Below are 17,734 nucleotides of genomic sequence, written 5' to 3' on the forward strand. Positions count from 1 at the left end.
GTTAGGTTTTCATATTGTCGCTCCTTGCACCAACTCTAAAAAAGCAAAAAAAAAAAAAAACCATTGTCTTTTCTATGAATGTGTCTTTAAATAACCTAGGTACTTGCTCATCAACGCTCCATCCAGCTCGGGAAACTGAATTCCACCCGCATAATCCTTCATGGCCTGTTCTGTATTGCGAGTCTCGTACACAGGCATGTTCTCATACAACTCCCATCGTGTCAAGCCGTTGTGTACCTTTTCTGTCAACATGGGTTGCAGCGCCAGCAACCTCAACGGAGGCGCCTCGGTCAAACGCTCAATCCATTGCTGGTAGGGAACGCCCACAATGGCACTGCCGCTCGCCTGGTTGACCAGCTTCATTGAATCATCCATGTCGATTGACAGGGAGGGATGAGGTGGGACAATATGATAGGTACGGCCTATAGACGCCGCTGTGGATGCAATGTGCAGGATTATGGCATTGACATAATCCACGGGCACAAACTCTTTACGCTGGCTAGGAAGCTGTGGGTAACAGCCCATCTCGCTGCAGGCTTGGACCAGGCGACTAAAGAAATCATCGGGATTGCATGCCCCCGTTTGGCTGTGGCCAGTGATAAAGCCAGGGCGATACACGGCGACTGGGAATCCACGCTCAATCAGCCGTCTGAGAAGTTGTTCCACTACCCACTGACTCTGCGCGTAACCATGGTCATACGGCAGGGAGTCGATGTGGCTCATCAGCGATTCATCCTCCTTCACAAGCTGGGCTCCGGTAAAGTAACCTGTGGGACCAAAGCAGGAAATACTCGACACGTAGTGTACAGCCTTCACCCGGCCAGTCACAGCCAAGCGTATGATGTTGAATGTGCCGATTGTATTCGCAGGACGATGTAGCGTATATGTCTGGGTGTAGTTGACCTTGGCACCCAAGTGGAAGATAACACTGGCCCAGTTCGCGATCTCCTCGAAACGCTCCACACCAAGACCGAGGTATTCGTCCTCTAACAGACCAGGGAGGGGCAGAAGCTTGTTCACGAACCGTTCCTCCCACAGGTCGTACTTGGCCATCGCCTGGCGTAGGCGTTCGAAACCCATTTTCGAGTCTACGGCGCGGACGAGACAGCCTACTTGATAGACATTGGGCATACGGAGCATATCAGCCAACAGAAAAGCACCAACAAAGCCCGTGGTACCAGTGAAAAACACACGCCCTTCAGTATCACGAGTCCAGTCCACCACGGGCGCTGTTGGGGTCGGAAGAACATCAGCTATGTACGTATCTGCAATCCATTGCTCTCTCTCGTTGCGCACAACTTCCACCACGCCGTTCCGGACTTTTTCAATGGCCGCTGTCAGGCCGCCCAGCGTGGAGTCGTCGTATAAAGTGAGAAGTGAGAGATTCAACTGAAAGGTAGTGCGGATCTGACTGATGAGCCAGGATGCCTGCAGCGACGTTCCCCCAAGCTGGAAGAAATCGTCACTGTCCTTCAAGTCAGAGTTGAGAAGGCCGAGTATGCTCGCCCAGGCAGTCGCTAGATGGGTACGGTTATCACTGTCGACTTCCGCATTCACGCGACATAGTGTTTTGTACGGTGGGGCCTGCGTCCATCGCCGGCGATATCGTTGGGCCAGCAGTTTGCGGTCAACTTTAGCATGGTTGTTGAGGGGCATCTTGTCGATCAACTCGATCTGAGGCACCATGTAATCCGGGAGCACGGCGCGAACGGCTTCTGTCACTGCATGGAGTGAGACATCGCTAGCGGAGGAGGTTGGCACCGCATATGCGACTAAATGAGAGCTGGCCCCCTCCGGCACGGCATCGACCTTGAGGGCAATCGCCTCTGAGAAGTGGCCTGTCTTCATCAAGGCCGCCTCCACGGCCTCAAGTTCGATGCGAAAGCCACGAACTTTGACTTGGTTGTCCCGTCTCCCAACATAGTCGATCTGCCCGTCAGGACGGCGACGAACTATATCGCCCGTGCGGTACATACGCACGGGGGACCCATCACCGAGATCCACTAGGACAAAAGCCGTTTTGTTCTTCTCCGGCCGATTGACGTAGCCAGGAGACACTCCGGGTCCAGCCACCCACAGCTCGCCGGTTTCACCATTTTCTACAGGCTCTCCAGAGTCTGGGTCACGAATGTGCGCCGTAGTTCGGCCAATGGGCTTCCCAATACTGACTCGTCCCGACTGGATATCGTCCTCTGTGATGCGGTGGGCGAGACAGAGGATACAGCACTCCGTGGGTCCATAGGCGTTGATGAGGTTCTGCGGCGGAGTGTGGCGGAAGATTGTCTCAATGGCGCTCATGTTGGCAGCCTCCCCTCCTATCCAGCACATTCGTAGAGAGGCAAAAGCATTTGGGAATGTCGCTGCAGCGAGATTGAGCAAGGCAGTAGTGGTTGCCATAAAGGTGATCCCGAGTTTCTCGATCTCCTCAGCCATGAGCGCCAAATCTAAAAGTGTTGTCTTTTGTAGCACTGCGATGCGGGCACCACGTAGCAATGGGGCCCAAATATCGAACAAGGAAACGTCGAAGCTGGTGTTATTAACGTGCGCTACTACGTCGTTGCGCAAGACGGGTTCGACGGGTGCGTGAAATACGACCTCCAGAATGGACCGACCTGCAATCTGGACTGCTTTTGGTTCGCTCGTCGTGCCGGAGGTGTGGATGACATGAGTTCGATGCTCAAGGTTGGTGAAGGCTGGTGGGGCAGTATCTGCCATCCACAATTCTTCGGTGGCAAAGGAGAGAAGATTATCTATGACAATATGGCGGAAATTTGACTGCAGCAAGGTGCGTTGCGAATTGGCTTGGTCAACGAGGATGTATCGAGCATTTCCAAGCCGTTGCAGCCGGGCATCGATTTGTTGGTCTGGTAACGTGGGATCCATAGTTGCACAGCTTCCACCAGCGTATATGACAGCTACCTGGGTGACAATATCCCAAATGCCATGCTGGACGACGATGCCAACCGGTTCCTGCAAGGCAAATGCTTCTCGCTTCAACTCATTAGCAAGGAGAGCGGCTTTGGCATGGAGCTCTCGGTAAGTCAGGGACATCGTTCCATCGACTACCGCGATGGCCTCCGGATCTCGGAGTACTTGTTGATAGAAAAGCTGGCCAAGGCCAGAATTCTCAGCCACAACTAAGTCATACTCATTGCGGACGAGAGACGACGATTCGTAAACCATCTTCGAGATAGAACACCGGGAGAGCCAGTCAAGAATTGAATACATTGAGTGAATAAGGGGCGAAGCAATTCAGATTCCAAGTGGTCAAGATTTGATTAAGGACCTATATCAGTGGAGGAGTGGCTGTTAAAGATTTCTCGATTACATGCTTCCATACTCGCAAGTACATTCCATATGTTACACAAACATTGATACCGTCTCATACACATGGTTATGACACATGTCCTCTTACGGAGGGAATTCAGCATATCAAAAGCAATGCGAATAGATGTGATCAGACCTCGCCAAAGTCGTGAGTTGGGTCACGACCTTTGAGCCAAAACCCGCCAAGAAAATTAATATACGGGCCATGAGTTCTTGGCGGGTCGCGAGTAAACCCACGGGTGCCAGAAAAAGCAATATGGCGAGGCCTAGATGTGATAGCCTCTGCATGATCAGCAAGGTGCTGGTTGATATACCTATCTTTTCATTGCTACGTGATCAAATTTTCAGCAAGCCCCACAGCTGATGAGAGCTTCCATAGAGACTGAGCTTCCACTCCTCCCCCACCACCGGCCCCCGGAACTCCAAGTGAATATTCTTTAGTCTGCATCCTAAATTCCTCTTCGCCCGGATCACTTACCCATCTCTTCTTGGTTCTAACATTTCCCATCAACATGACCCGCATCACTGTCATTGGCGCGACTGGCAACCAGGGCGGCTCTATCGCCCGTTCTCTTCTCCAAAATCCCTCCTTCCAGGTCCGAGCTATCACCCGGAATTCCTCTTCATCTGCTAGCCAAAAATTGAGCGCAGCTGGGGCTGAGGTCTTCCAAGCGGATGGCTTTAATCCCGAAGAGATGCGCGCCGCTTTTGCGGACACCTGGGGGGCATTTATCAACATCAATTCAGACGACAAAGTATTCACCATTCCTGACGGTCCTAACGAGTATGATATGGGCAAAACTATGGTCGATGCCGCAGCCCAGGCTGGTGTCAAGCATTTGGTGTTTAGCTCTGCGGCCTCATGCACCGAAATGACTGGTGGTAAGGTGCAAATGAAGGCGATGGATAGTGAGCTCCCGTTCCAAACGTACATATGCATTGGACACAACCTTACTGCCTGAAGTGAAAAATAAGATTGAAAAGTATGCCCAGCAATGCGGCCACTTTGAAACTTTCATCCCAATCGGCGCTGGATGGTTCTTTGAGAATTTCCTGTCCAAGGAGGCTGCCCCCGTTTTCGGCGGTTTCCCCCATTTCTCGAATGCTGAGGGTATTAGGACCTTCCGTGTGCCCTACTGGGGTGGCGAGGAGCGAGTGCCCTTCTTGAGCATTTCTGATGATTTTGGGGATATCGTTCAGGGCATATTCCTGGAGCCTACGCGATGGAACGGTCATTTTGTGCACGGCATCAGCGCCATCCGGAGTTTTAGCCAGCTGGTGGAGCAATTTGAGCAAGGTTTTTCCCTCTCTATCTTTCTGTATAAATGGAATCTCACGCTATATGGTTAGTCACTGGGCATAAATCCCGCCTGGATCCAATCCTACCTTCTTGGGAAGCGTTCGATACGCACGGAATTCACGAGTTGGAGGATGTCAAGCTCATGTTCGGCTTCACTCAAACGACCGGTGGATTGTACTTTGCCACCCCAAGTGAGAATGACACGGCAGCAGTGTTGAAGAAGGTTACTGGGCAGGCGTTGGGACGACCAGTAGATCAGCAGGAGTTAGTGACGGCCGAAGCATGGTTTCAGGCTCGTGTAGATTACTTTGCTTAAGCCATCCGCCTTGGTATTCGAAGTAACATACCATATTAGCTTAGCATCTATATAGATAGATACAGGCATACGTTCTTTTCAAATCAGCTTCCCTTTTTTTGGGAATCTCCCAATACAATCTCTACTATTATAAGCGATTTCTTCGTACTGTAAGTCATCTTCCTATTTGCTACATGGAGAAATGTCTATGCCAGAATGTCAAATCCCGTGAACTCCAATTTGTAGAAAATTGGCATCCTGCTGGATCTCATCTTGAAAACGGCTGGGCAAATTCACCACATCCCATGTGGCCCATAAGAATCGACCGTGTAGAAAGGATGCCTTGGGAGAAGCAACCCAAACAGCAAAGTTACCAGGGAGATTCTCTGCGATATGTCAGTTAATGAGTTTCAACGCAATCTTGTAAGCATTCACCGTCATCCCAGTCCATGTCGTCTTGGGTGCAACCAGCTTCCTTCATGCCTTCGCTCAAGATAAAACCAGGGTGGTAACTGACAATCTGCGTCTGCTCGGGGGGAACCTCTTCGGCAATGTGCTGCAATGCCCAAGTCAATGCGGACTTGGATAATGCATAAGAACGGAACCCTGCCGCCATGTCGCGGTCATGGACAAATGGACTGGAGACATTGACGATTGCCTATATAGTTATTAATGTTTATTGGCATAATATGCAATCAGCAACAACCCACCTTCCGGGGCGATGTTGACTTGCTCATAAACCTTTCCACCATCATCAAATTGCCGCGAACGTTGGTCTCGAATAATTCCCATGTCTTCTCCCATCCCAGATTGAGTATCGATGATTCCTCTTGTGTTTTAGCGGCATTCAGCACCAGAACATCCACCACGATGCCCTCTTCCTTGAGATGGGTCCACATTGCCTCGACGCTCGCCACATTGCCAAGATCACATTGCATGGGTGTAACTTTGCCCTTGAATTCGGGGACGTCTGTCCGGATGCGGGCAGTGCAGGTATCGAGAGTTGCACGGCTGCGGGCAACGATGATAATTTGGCACGCACCAGCTTGGGCGAAGGATCGGGCGATCGCAAACCCAATTCCCTTCGAACCTCCTGTGATGACGATCGTGCGGCCTGCTTGTGAAAGCTGGACATGGGTGGGGTCGATGGCCGCGTAGGGTCCTTTGTGAACAGTGGGGTTGATTGTAGCCATGACGATTACGCCTGTGTATGAAAAGGTAGAACTGTGTATTGCAGTCTCTGGACGGGTGTATAAATGAAAATACTTTAGACCTGAGGTATGTACACAGAGAATGCAGGTGGACTGTGAGATATGCGTATATGATTCATCACCTGCACATATAACATAGTTTCTAAATGTGCAAGATTGCATCTAGACCTCGCCATGTTGCTTTTTCGGGTACCCATGGGTTTTACCCACGACCCGCCAAAAACCCATGCGCCTGTATATTACAGAACTACACGAGTGATACAGAGAATAACACATATAGAGCGTTGTAATATAGTAAATATTACTGTCATTTAATAAGCTTGGCTGGTTTTGGGACCGGGGTCAAAACGCAATTCATGCATGAATAGTATAGTCTCCATGCAGATAAAAATATCTAACGAGATTGTGCCGAACTCTTCGCCTGTTGATCTCTTCGTAATCGAGATGAGCTGACCGCAGCTTTACCTAGATAGCTAAGAGAATCTATTAGCTGCATGCATTTTATGACAGTTGTAAAGAATACGTCAAGTTCAATGTTGTAATCTTGGAATCACCGTCTGAATATGGTATTTCAAAACTACCGGCTGTATGTTACCCATACGTGTATAGTGGAATAAAAGATTCAAAGAGCATAGCAATTTGGTATCAAATTGAAAAAAGTATGCAGAAGAAGCAAGAATAAATTCCTTTATTTACTTTCAACTGCTCTTACCTGACGGATTTATTCCCAATACTTAAGTACCAACACAGCTAAATCATTGTCTCACTATGCAACCAGGCCAGAACAAAAGATCCCACCTCGCCGTGGCGTGCGAAGAGTGGAAGAAATTACAGAAATATATCGCGGGACAGAAAGTTATCATTGATGGAAATTCGCTGGACTTGGCAGCCGTGGTCGCTGTCTCTTAGTGAGTGGTTTGGACTTAAGACTATGAGGTTTTCTGACTGTCGAATTTAGCCATCATGTTGTCCCTGAGCTCACAGATGAGCCTAGTGACTTGCGGCGTATCACTGCCAGTGTGGATGTGTTGATGGATCATTTAACCAAAGGTTACTGCGTCTACGGTACGTGTGACACACTCATAATGAGAGTCAAACAGACAGTCTAATGAAGATGATGACACAGGTGTCAACACAGGATTCGGCGGCAGCGCTGATTCTCGAACGGACAAATGGGTATCACTACAGGCGGCACTCCTCCAGCTAACGCAATGTGGTGTTCTCGTCAGTGCGGATAAAGAAGGCGCAGATGGCTGTGAAGGCCCGTCGACCAGCGTCGGGCCACATGCGATGCCAGGGTCGTGGGTGCGTGCCACAATGGTTGTGCGATCAAACCACTCAGCGCGCGGGCATTCAGCTGTGACAATTCCCGTTATTCAATCCATTTTAAACCTCCTCGCCCATCGAATCACCCCGCTTGTTCCACTCCGTGGTACCGTCTCTGCCTCGGGAGATTTGATGCCCCTGTCGTATATCGCTGGAGCCATCCAGGGGAGCCCTGACATCTTCGTCAAACGAGATGATGACGGCAAGTCACCAGCCAAGGTGTCTACGGCTCTGGAGGCGCTGGAGGCCGTGGGAGTCAGCCGCACACATTTTGGACCCAAAGAAGGGCTGGGGCTTGTGAATGGTACGGCATCGTCTGCAGCGTTGGCGAGTCTGGTCATGTATGAAACGCATCAGTTGGCCGTGTTAACTCAAGTGCTCAGTGCGATGGCTGTCGAGGCAGTGATGGGCAATTCGGAGAGCTTTCATCCATTCATTGGGGCAGTAAGACCACATGCTGGTCAGATTGAAAGTGCCCGAAATATAATGGCCTTACTCCAAGGGTCATACATGGCCAAAGGCGTTATGTCGAAAAAGAACCGCAATGAGACCGGCTTAGTTCAGGATCGCTATGCCCTTCGCAGTGCGCCGCAGTGGATTGGCCCTCAACTAGAAGATCTGCTGCTCGCCCATGAACAGGTAGCCACCGAACTGAACGCAACGGCAGATAACCCTTTGGTCGACACCCAAACTAATGATATCTATTACGGTTGCAATTTCCAAGCAGCGTCCATCACTTCGGCAATGGAGAAATCTAGACTCTCACTCCAGATGCTAGGCAAGCTCCTGTTTGCCCAATCCACGGAAATTATCACGCCAGAGTTGAATAATGGCCTACCCACTAATCTTGTGGCGGATGATCCCAATTGCTCCTTTACCATGAAGGGCGTTGATATTTCCATGGCAGCGTACATGGCTGAGTTGGGATATCTAACAAATCCAGTTAGTTCCCATGTTCAATCAGCAGAGATGCAAAACCAATCAGTTAACTCAATGGCCTTCGTCTCTGGTCGCTACACTATGCAAGCGGTAGAGGTGGTGTCTTTAATGTCCGCTTCTTTCATCTATATTGCCTGCCAGGCACTGGACCTGCGCGCCATGGCTCTGTCTTTCTTGTCTAGTCTGCCAGTTATTATCTCATCAACACTGGAGCGCGAGTTCTCCCCAGTTTTGTCCAACACTGAGCTGGCAACTTTGGCCATTAATGTTGACAAACATATGACCAGCATCTGGCCAACCACCTCGAAACTCGAAGCTAGCGAGCGGTGCCGCATCCTGGTCGACACATCACTGGCGACGATTCTACAGGCTCTTGTCAACCGACAATCATCTAAGCTTTTTGAGAGCGCTACAGCGCTTGATAACTGGAAAGCCCGAGCATTCTTAGTACTTGTGGAGGCATATCAAGCGAACTTGACGAGATTCATCCAGCAACAGCACACGGAAGAGCTGTTGGGCATTGGTTCAAAGCTTATCTACCAGACTGTACGAAAGGAGCTTTTTGTCCCATTCCACCAGGGCTTCCTTGAGCATCCCACTGTGGACAGCACCATGTTGAATAAACGGGAGAAGAAGACAGTCGGCGGGTGGATTTCGGTCATTTACGAAGCCTTGCGGAATGGTCAGCTGCAGAAGCCGTTGATGTTGTGGATGTCGGAGAACATCGCATGAGCGTGAAGATGTAGGCATGGGTACAGAGTAAAATATATATTGAAAGTATATAGTTTAATAATTATTCGTTCTGACTGAACACAAGGTGTTCCGATGTTACTCTATTCTCATGCCGATCACACCCACTTTCAAGAAGTCCTGAGACTCTGATCGACGTTCCTTACTCAGGGCCTCTTTGAGCTCTTGTACATCCCATCCTGCCCAGCAGTACCGACCATGAAGGAAGCTTGCCTCATCCGTTGCTGCCCAGACAGCAAAGTTTCCAGGGAGTGTATCTAAAAATTTTGATTGGCATAAGAATACTTCTTTAAAAGAGGTGAAGTTTTTACCATCGTCCCAGTCATAAACTTCCTTCGTCATCATCTGGCTGATAGTTTCAGTGTAGACTCCACCTGGATGGACATTGATGATTTGGACCTCATCGACTGGGAATTCACTTGCCAGATGTTGCAGCAGGCATGTCCACGACGCCTTTGTTGCCGCATACACGCGCTGGCCCCCCATCACAGCATAGTTGTTGATAGCGTCGGATGAAAGGTTGACGAGGAACTAGAGCAAACTCGTCGGCGTCATTACTACAAGTGTAAGAAGGGGTTGAATGATGAGTACAAACCTTCTTTTGTCCATCGTGGGTATTACCCTGTCGTACAAAAAGGTCAACAAGGACTAAGTTCCCCCGAACATTGACCTCATACTGTTCCCACACTCGACGCCAGCTGTGTTGAAGGACAGCTTGGTTTTCGCCCATGTATGCTGCATTGAGGATGAGCACATCCACTCTGCATCCGTGCAATGAAGACCAAACACTAGCGATCTCCTCCGGATCGAGGATATCACAACGAATTGTCATCACCACTCCGGAAAACGAGGGGACCTCCCCTTCAGTCTGGCCTCTGCCGCGGAGAGTTTATCACCACCCCGACTTAGGAGAATGATAGTGCTAGCATTGGCGACAGCAAAGGCCCGGGCGATGGCAAATCCAATGCCCCTCACACCGCCAGTTATTAGCACTGTCTTCCCTCGTTGGGTGCGAGGTGGGGCAGCAGCGTCAATCCCGCGGTAAGTGGTCTTGTGGATCGTCTGGATGAAGTCCTCCATGTTGGTGTGAAATAGCGTGGAAAAGGATGGAATCTCTGGGGGCTCTCTTTTTAGCTGATAGATACGTGGCGTATTAACTGAGCGTGTATCTTAGCTTACATACGCATGGCAAACACTAATTTCAGCTATTATTTTTTTGTTGTATGCAGGAATGCCTTACAGAATTAAATTAGGAATCTTTAGGGTTCATGAGACGATAGAGCATCCTAGTATCGCTAGTCTGCAGATGTACAAAAACCACGCTTAGACTAAACTAAATCTTTTGATAGATCTACAGGGTAAGCATGATCGTCATCTGGAGCTGAGCTCTATGAACTATCGAAAACTTGGCATGACATGAAGGATTGGTTGTACATGCATATATATGCATCTCACATACCACCTGTTATATACATACAAACCTTGGAATGTATCGATGTATTGGTATATATGTATTGGCATACGGTGATACATGTGTATATAATACAGTCATCATGTTACGGACGCAAACCGCAGCGAGATATACCTGAGATTGTCTTCATTTGGTGGCTGGCTTGCTCAAACAACATTCCCTCGCCCACTGCTCAACACCACTCTAGAAAATGACCAAGTCTTCATCTACCCCTCCGTCGTGGCTCATATCCAACGTGCAGCCTGTCTGTACATTGATCCTCCTCTGCTACACAAAAAAAGCAGTGCATTGCGATGGATAAACCTCGCCCTCTTGACAGCCTTGACTGTCTGGCATTATCAAACACTTGACCAATTGGACATGACCACGCCTGACTGTGTCATTCTTCGCATCGTACCGCTCCCAACCCTACTACACACCACCAGCCTTTTGGTCGGCATTGACTACGACGACATCTGGGAGCAGGAGGCATGTCGCTCCCGCTTTTCAAACTTCCTAGGCTCCGTGCGACTGATCATGGACTACTCAGCGGTCGGCACGCGCTGGCAGGTTCGCAATGTACCTGCCTTCCCAGCCTGGCTCACGGCCCAGCCGAAACGGAGTCTGTTTCTCCTGCGACAATCCTTGTTCGCCCTATGGCAGTACGTCTTGATGGACTTTGTCGGACACCAGCTAACCCACAGTGAGCGCGCAATGAACGACTTCACGATGATTCTTCAAGATCCTACCGCACGTCATGCATGGCCGGTAGAGACTGCCATCAACCTTGGGATCTGGTTTGTGTTGGCACGGGTGTCGTTGGACTTTCGATATCGATTCATTTCGGTGGCCCTGGTGGCTTTGGGGGTTTCACCTGCTGAGAACTGGCCGCCAATGTTTGGCAGCACGTTGCAAGCATATACCTTGCGGAACTTCTGGGGGTAAGTAACTTAAATAAAACAAAGTATTACCGTGTATGCAACGGTTAACGGCTCATACGTAACAGAACGTACTGGCATCAGACCCTTCGATGGCCACTGACAGCCACGAGCGCCTTCATCACCCGAACTCTCCTAAAGCTACCGTATCCCTCCTTGATAGAGCGCTACTCGAACCTTCTCCTCGCCTTCCTCGTCTCAGGCATCATTCACCTCTCGGCCCAATACAAAGGCTTCATAACGACCCCGCCAGGAGCAATCCATTTCTTCACATCGTTTACACTAGCCATTATGGCGGAAGATGGCATCCAGGCGATCTGGGCTCGAATGGCAGGGGAAGACAAAACCGTGCAGAAATTTTCCACCCGGCTTCCTACACTCTGGAAACGGTTGGTCGGGTATATCTGGGTCACCATGTGGCTCACTCTACTGGGACCGTTGTATTCGTACGACATGGCATATATGGCCGTCATGGAGCCATTGCCACTGCCAGTAAGTGTTACGGAGTATTTGACCCCACCAGTGAGTGGTGCTCTTCTTGGGGGAGGGATGATTGTTGGTTTGGTAGCATTTGGGGCAGAGCCATAGTCATATTCATGAATTATCTATATAATATTATATCCTGGTGCCTGGGTATATTGACCTAGGGGGGAGAATGGTGTGATAAACGCATACACAGATGTTATCCTTTAACCCAAAAACGTTATTTACCGATACCGAAGGATGTGCACATTGAAAATTGTGAATTTGATATACTTCCATGATTCATAAGTTATTGAATTCATGCTGCTAGGATTTTACTGCATGCAGAGACGAATAAATATTTTTCATTCAACGAAGTAATTAGGGTCTTGTAACTACTACCTTGGGTGAAAAGAGAGCGGCACATCATCAATCATATCCAACGACAAGGCAAAACAAACAGATTCGTCCAGCGCCTTAACTGCCCGAGCAACACATTCTGATCTCTTCTGCCCCGCGGCGACCGCAATATCTACTCGATAGCGAGAGAAAACGACAGCAAACAAAGTCACAAACTCTACCTGCGCAAATTTCTTGCCGAGACAGGAACGAATCCCGTCGCTGAAGGGAATATATGCGCCACGAACCGGTTTATGGATAGTGGGATATTCAAGTCCCGCCGCTGCCAGGCCAGGCTGGTCGTCGTTGCGGGCGAGGAAGCTGTCTACATTCCTCTTGTCCCATCGCGATGGATCGTAAACGGTCGCATCATCACCCCAGTACTCCGGCGAGTAGTGCAGACTGGTAATATTCATAGAAACGTTGCTGTTCGGAGGCAGGAGGATCGTCCGCTCTTGGTAGGTGACATCTGCGGAGGATTGGCCGGTAGTTTTGATGATGACGGGAGCTGGGGGATAGAGCCTCATCGTCTCCAGCATCACACATAATGGTCCCACAAGCTTGGTGTATATCACGGCGTAGTCCCAGTTCTGCGGATCTGTTGGATACTCCCTGACAACGTCACAGATGGATTGATACATCCATTCTTGGATATCCTGGTGCATCGCCATCAAGACCAAGGCAAAGCGGATAGTGGCCCCTGTGCTCTCATGGGCCAGCATGAAGACGTGCGCGTTGCCGAGCACCTCAATGTCGCTGAGTGAGCTGGTTTGGGCATCCTCGCTGCGACCTAGTAAATGCCTCGCGCGGACCAGCCCCTGCAGCACATTATGATACGGTCGGCCATGATCCACCCCATCACTCTCTACCTGAGCGATCATTGCCCGTAGATACTGGCCAAGATCGTCGTATGCGGCGAAATCGTCACGATAGCAAGGGAAGAAGGCCCGAGGGATTGATTTTGGCAGCATGGCGTTGGCGATGAAGATTGAATTCCAATGACCGGTCATGTACTCCATCACGGCACGCAAGGTAAATTTGAAGCCTGGCGGTGGCTTGCGAGCATCGCGAAACATGGTGGCGACGGTGGTGTTGGTCGCGGCGTCGGGGCTGGGCTTGAAAGGTAGCTGGACACCAAATCCTGCACTGCAGAGCACATTCAGTGTGAGTTTGAGGACGTCATCCTTAGGACTCAGCTGAATTCGACCTGCACTATCGGTCGTATACTGCTCCGACCAGTATTGGAGCATCTGGGTGGTCTGGAGCACAGTCTCCTGCCATACCAGCGCATTGTTCTTCTCACTTAGGGCAGATACCGTGTGGCGCCGATGACGAGTCCATTCCTTTCCTTCAGACTGAAAGGTCAGTCATTAGCCGAGTCATTATGAGAATCATCACTTACAGCGACAACATTTGGCCCATATAGTGTCATTGAGCCTGACACGCGTAAGCTACATTCACCTAACATGAATAATATAAAGTCCCAGCTCACCATAATGATCCAGCGGCTTGGGGAACTGGTGCCGCGAGCTGCAGATCTGGTTGACGACGGCTGCATCGGCAACATGGCAGCGAACGTTTTCGGGAGTGGCAATGATATACATTGTTCCTAGCTGTTTGGTGCGTCGGTCCCTGACAGAGAAGTGATGGGTCATAACATTATCATTGATGAGATCCGCCAGCCAAACGGGGAGCCAGTGGTTAATGATGTGGAGTACCCAGTCAAATGAGCAGAGGGTCATGAAGAAAGTGTTCATTTCCGTGAAAGGGAAAACCGTCCAGGGCAGGCCGATTGCCCGGGCTCGAACCATCTGGCAGACTAGGTGGAACCCAGTCCAAAGAAGCCATAGGCCAAGTACACCGAGAATGAGGGTGACATACATATCCAAAGGGAAGACGATGGTAAGGATGAAGGGGAAGTTGTCCAACTTGAACGTAAGTAGCATAAGTGGTAATCCTACATACGATGCACTGTCCAGATGTATGTAAGATCTATGTAATGAATATCTTTCATATATGTATTGTACGTGTATGTGTGTTTGTGTATGTGTGTGTTTGTGTATGTGTGTGTTTGTATCAGATGACCCTCAGACTGATAGTTCCAAATCATCAACAGGCAATTCAGAATACGTAATGATCAAGTCAAATATTGTCAGCATCTCGCGGACGATGTTGATAACCTATAGTTACGCGATATCATGATTTCATCTTCACCAATCATAAATTCTGATCGATCACAATAATAGACACCGATAGAGACCCACTTCCAGCCAGCAGATTTAGCAAAAGTTTAACACAGTCGACTAGAGTCTGACTTGCATACATAAATATGCAGGCTAGAGGCAGCAATCAATCTTCTTGTATCAAGTCTAGCCTCGGCTTATCATCTCTCTACTTTTCTGCATAGGTGTAAAAACGAATCCTGCATGAGTTCGTTAAACCCACTGTTCCTTAACCAATAAGGGACTGACGAATGTCTATACAGTACCAAGGTACCATCGCAGTCGGTTAACAACTTCAATAGAGGATATTAGCGTCTGATTGTGGCTTTTGTGACGCCGCATGTCTCTACGGGGAACTGAGCTCCGGAGTAGTGTTATTCTTGAGTTGATCAGCTGGGGTCTCGCATCGATCATGAGGTGAGGCGGAGGGATGTTGATCAATTCCATCGCTGGTCAACATGATGCAATGTCTTCATCAGACCCATTAGACGAAAGGGGTGGCACTCGGCTGTTACCGCTATTTGGGAACCTCTAGCGTCATTATCAGCAGACTCTCTAGTAATTGTTCGGTGGTGACTATTTTCAATACTGGTTGGGTACTTTATACAGTCCGAACTTATCTACAAAGTACAGGGGAGGAGGATCTTTTTACATAGTGTTCCGTGAAGTGCAAACAGTGAACGCTCTTCTTGTCTTCGCAATAGGTCAGAAATACAGAGTGCCCACGGCTAGTAAAGTCATGTCTTACAATAACAATGAAGATATCATCACATGACCAATCACATGATTTCGATTTCATCTGGTGATGAACACCTTTTATAAAACCTACTACTAGCAATATAGCTTTGAGGGCATATATGTAACTATCTAATCTGGAGCGTCTATCACATGATATATCCAGCATGTGTGGTGAATAGTGGGTGTGCCCTTGAAAGCACACAATATATATGCATTTCAGAGCTCCCCAGAGCAGCACCCCAAGGAATATAGGAATATAAATTCAACTTTATTTTCCAAGGCAAGAATCACTGTCGCTCCTGAACCTGGACATACATAGGCCGGTGTTCCCATAACCCGTATTCCTTAAGAGAGTCCGGATCATCATTCCCTGGCTGGAACTTGAGATCGAAATTCCAAATAAGAAAAGCCAAGGCTAAACGCATATTGGCGTAGGCAAAGCTGGACAGCACGGTCAATATGGATTGATACAAATTTAAAGGAATGCAACTCACGTTTTTCCAATGCAACTTCTCGTTCCAATCGAGAATGGATGGAATACAAAATGATTGTCGCCGGCGTACTTAGATTCGTCCATCCATCGGTCCGGGATGAATTCATGGGGATTCGAAAAGTATCTCGGAGACCGATATGCCGCATACTGAGTAACGGAGACCCAGGTCTGTTGGAAAATTAGCTTAATGTCCACCTGAATTGGTTCTTGTGATCTTACCCCCCAGGAACCCAGTGACCGTCAATGAAACGACCGCTTTTGGGAACGAGACGTGGCAACCCTACAGGCACGCTTGGATGGAGTCGCATCGTCTCATCCAGTACCGCCTTCAGATATCTCAGACCTGATACACCGGTAATAGTGATGTCCTTTTCTGTGCGGAAGGCACTGCGAATCTCTTCGGCTAGCTTCTGATAGCTGGATAGGTCGTGCGTGATATAGTAGATAGCCGCATTGAGAATTGTCGCTGTTGAATCCAGACCGGCCACGACAAGCATGTTCAAATTTTCAAACAATTCCTCACGCGTAAGGCCGTCGGTAACATATGTCACGAAGTCTTTCCGCTGAGTATCATTGACGACTAACCTTGTATCTAACGCTTTTTGGGCACTCTCGAAGTATTCCATAAAAGCTCTGCCCAGGTCGTTGGAGACCAACCGCTCGATAACGTGATGGTAAGGCTTCAATCGGTGCGCAGCACGAATCTTGGCTGAATCCTTCAGCGTTCCATACAGGTCCACAATGAACTGGGGATATTCTCCCGATTCTAATGTCCCCCAGCTTTTCCCAAAGGCCATTGATGTCAGTACATCTGTCACTTGGAATGTTGTCCATGCTGACATGTTCACTACACCATTCTCATCAGGAAACGAGGTATTTCCGGAGCGAGTGCGCAAGGCCTGAATGAGTTGGTGGATGCTCTCACGGATAAGAACTTCCTGCTGACTCAGGGCCTTTCCAGAGAATGCCGGGGCAATGTGCTTCCGTATCCTTGCATGCTCTCTGCTTGCGCAAAAGAAGATGTTTAGGACTGGCTGCGGTCCAAATACATAGAGAGCCTCGTTCTTCTCATATATATCCTGCCATTTCGCTTTATTGCCGTAAATCTCCTGCCACGCAGTGGCAGTCGTGAAGGAGATCTCGTTCGACGCGGTGCGGACCACTTCACCGTATTTTTCGTGGAGGCGGGCGATGTATTTGCATGAGTTGCCCTGGACTAAATAGTAGACCCAGACCAATTGGGAGAGAGCATCTCGCTTTGGACCGGGGAAGTGACGGAGGGGACTGAGGAAGAGGTGGTAGAAGAAGAGCAGCGAATGAATTCCGACGACCTGAAGCACTGTCAGTTTGGGATGGCGTTGGACAAAAGGACTACGGAGTCACTCACTCCCATAGCTCCACAACTGACAATATGAAGCAGTTCCATCGTGGGATATTCAATCAACCTGGCGGTTGGGATTAGGGGCGGGATGGAGATTGATTGATTGCGATGGATGATATTGGAGTGCTGTCGCTGTGTACGTGTAAGACACAAGTAGTACAATACAGCATCTATGGCTGTAATGTGAAAGTTTTGACTTGAAACCTTTGTCGATCACTAACACATGATTATGCAGGAAGGGAATTCATTGGAGGTCGAGCTGCGAGCTGCGAGATATTAGATACCCGGGTAGTGGATACAATGCAGATGCGCTAGCAATATGTGGATGTGGTAATTACCGTATTGACGTTTACCTGCCGCACTCATTCATAAGGTACCATACCAAATACCGTAAATACCCCGCTATACCATGCCATATATATCACACGCATGAACTTGAGATACTTAGCTGGACCTTCTCTCCTAGCTATTCAGTCGTTCAGACCGGTATCAAACTTCTACAA

General features: G+C 49.0%; 8 protein-coding genes across 8 annotated transcripts; 3 read left to right on the forward strand and 5 right to left on the reverse strand.

Annotated features, from left to right (window-relative positions):
- Window positions 1-72: 72 nt before the first annotated feature.
- On the reverse strand, window positions 73-3,183 carry N7446_004208 (non-ribosomal peptide synthetase; the record flags this gene model as incomplete). The annotated part of the gene is made up of 1 exon (XM_058512957.1): window positions 73-3,183. One exon carries the CDS (start codon window positions 3,181-3,183, stop codon window positions 73-75), a length of 3,111 nt encoding a protein of 1,036 aa, XP_058374286.1.
- Window positions 3,184-3,839: 656 nt separating this feature from the next.
- On the forward strand, window positions 3,840-4,943 carry N7446_004209 (NmrA/HSCARG family protein; the record flags this gene model as incomplete). The annotated part of the gene is made up of 3 exons (XM_058512958.1): window positions 3,840-4,236; window positions 4,292-4,624; window positions 4,678-4,943. The coding sequence occupies 3 exons, from the start codon at window positions 3,840-3,842 to the stop codon at window positions 4,941-4,943; spliced, it is 996 nt and encodes a 331-aa protein (XP_058374287.1).
- A 198-nt stretch (window positions 4,944-5,141) lies between these two features.
- Window positions 5,142-6,115, reverse strand: N7446_004210 (SDR family NAD(P)-dependent oxidoreductase; the record flags this gene model as incomplete). Its single annotated transcript, XM_058512959.1, has 3 exons — window positions 5,142-5,308; window positions 5,358-5,580; window positions 5,633-6,115. The coding sequence occupies 3 exons, from the start codon at window positions 6,113-6,115 to the stop codon at window positions 5,142-5,144; spliced, it is 873 nt and encodes a 290-aa protein (XP_058374288.1).
- A 786-nt stretch (window positions 6,116-6,901) lies between these two features.
- N7446_004211 (aromatic amino acid ammonia-lyase) lies at window positions 6,902-9,130 on the forward strand (the record flags this gene model as incomplete). Its single annotated transcript, XM_058512960.1, has 3 exons — window positions 6,902-7,041; window positions 7,092-7,198; window positions 7,260-9,130. The coding sequence occupies 3 exons, from the start codon at window positions 6,902-6,904 to the stop codon at window positions 9,128-9,130; spliced, it is 2,118 nt and encodes a 705-aa protein (XP_058374289.1).
- Window positions 9,131-9,226: 96 nt separating this feature from the next.
- On the reverse strand, window positions 9,227-10,228 carry N7446_004212 (SDR family NAD(P)-dependent oxidoreductase; the record flags this gene model as incomplete). Its single annotated transcript, XM_058512961.1, has 3 exons — window positions 9,227-9,679; window positions 9,744-9,909; window positions 10,005-10,228. 3 exons carry the CDS (start codon window positions 10,226-10,228, stop codon window positions 9,227-9,229), a joined length of 843 nt encoding a protein of 280 aa, XP_058374290.1.
- A 751-nt stretch (window positions 10,229-10,979) lies between these two features.
- N7446_004213 (wax synthase family protein) lies at window positions 10,980-12,124 on the forward strand (the record flags this gene model as incomplete). Its single annotated transcript, XM_058512962.1, has 2 exons — window positions 10,980-11,539; window positions 11,605-12,124. 2 exons carry the CDS (start codon window positions 10,980-10,982, stop codon window positions 12,122-12,124), a joined length of 1,080 nt encoding a protein of 359 aa, XP_058374291.1.
- A 272-nt stretch (window positions 12,125-12,396) lies between these two features.
- On the reverse strand, window positions 12,397-14,343 carry N7446_004214 (cytochrome P450; the record flags this gene model as incomplete). The annotated part of the gene is made up of 3 exons (XM_058512963.1): window positions 12,397-13,752; window positions 13,800-13,834; window positions 13,890-14,343. 3 exons carry the CDS (start codon window positions 14,341-14,343, stop codon window positions 12,397-12,399), a joined length of 1,845 nt encoding a protein of 614 aa, XP_058374292.1.
- A 1,301-nt stretch (window positions 14,344-15,644) lies between these two features.
- On the reverse strand, window positions 15,645-17,276 carry N7446_004215 (uncharacterized protein; the record flags this gene model as incomplete). The annotated part of the gene is made up of 4 exons (XM_058512964.1): window positions 15,645-15,798; window positions 15,852-16,018; window positions 16,174-17,181; window positions 17,238-17,276. 4 exons carry the CDS (start codon window positions 17,274-17,276, stop codon window positions 15,645-15,647), a joined length of 1,368 nt encoding a protein of 455 aa, XP_058374293.1.
- Between the last annotated feature and the right edge of the window lie 458 nt (window positions 17,277-17,734).

The sequence above is a fragment of the Penicillium canescens genome (assembly GCF_028828765.1).
Source record: "Penicillium canescens strain IBT 15451 chromosome Unknown utg000003l_segment0_segment0, whole genome shotgun sequence".
NCBI classification, from domain to species: Eukaryota; Fungi; Ascomycota; class Eurotiomycetes; order Eurotiales; family Aspergillaceae; genus Penicillium; species Penicillium canescens.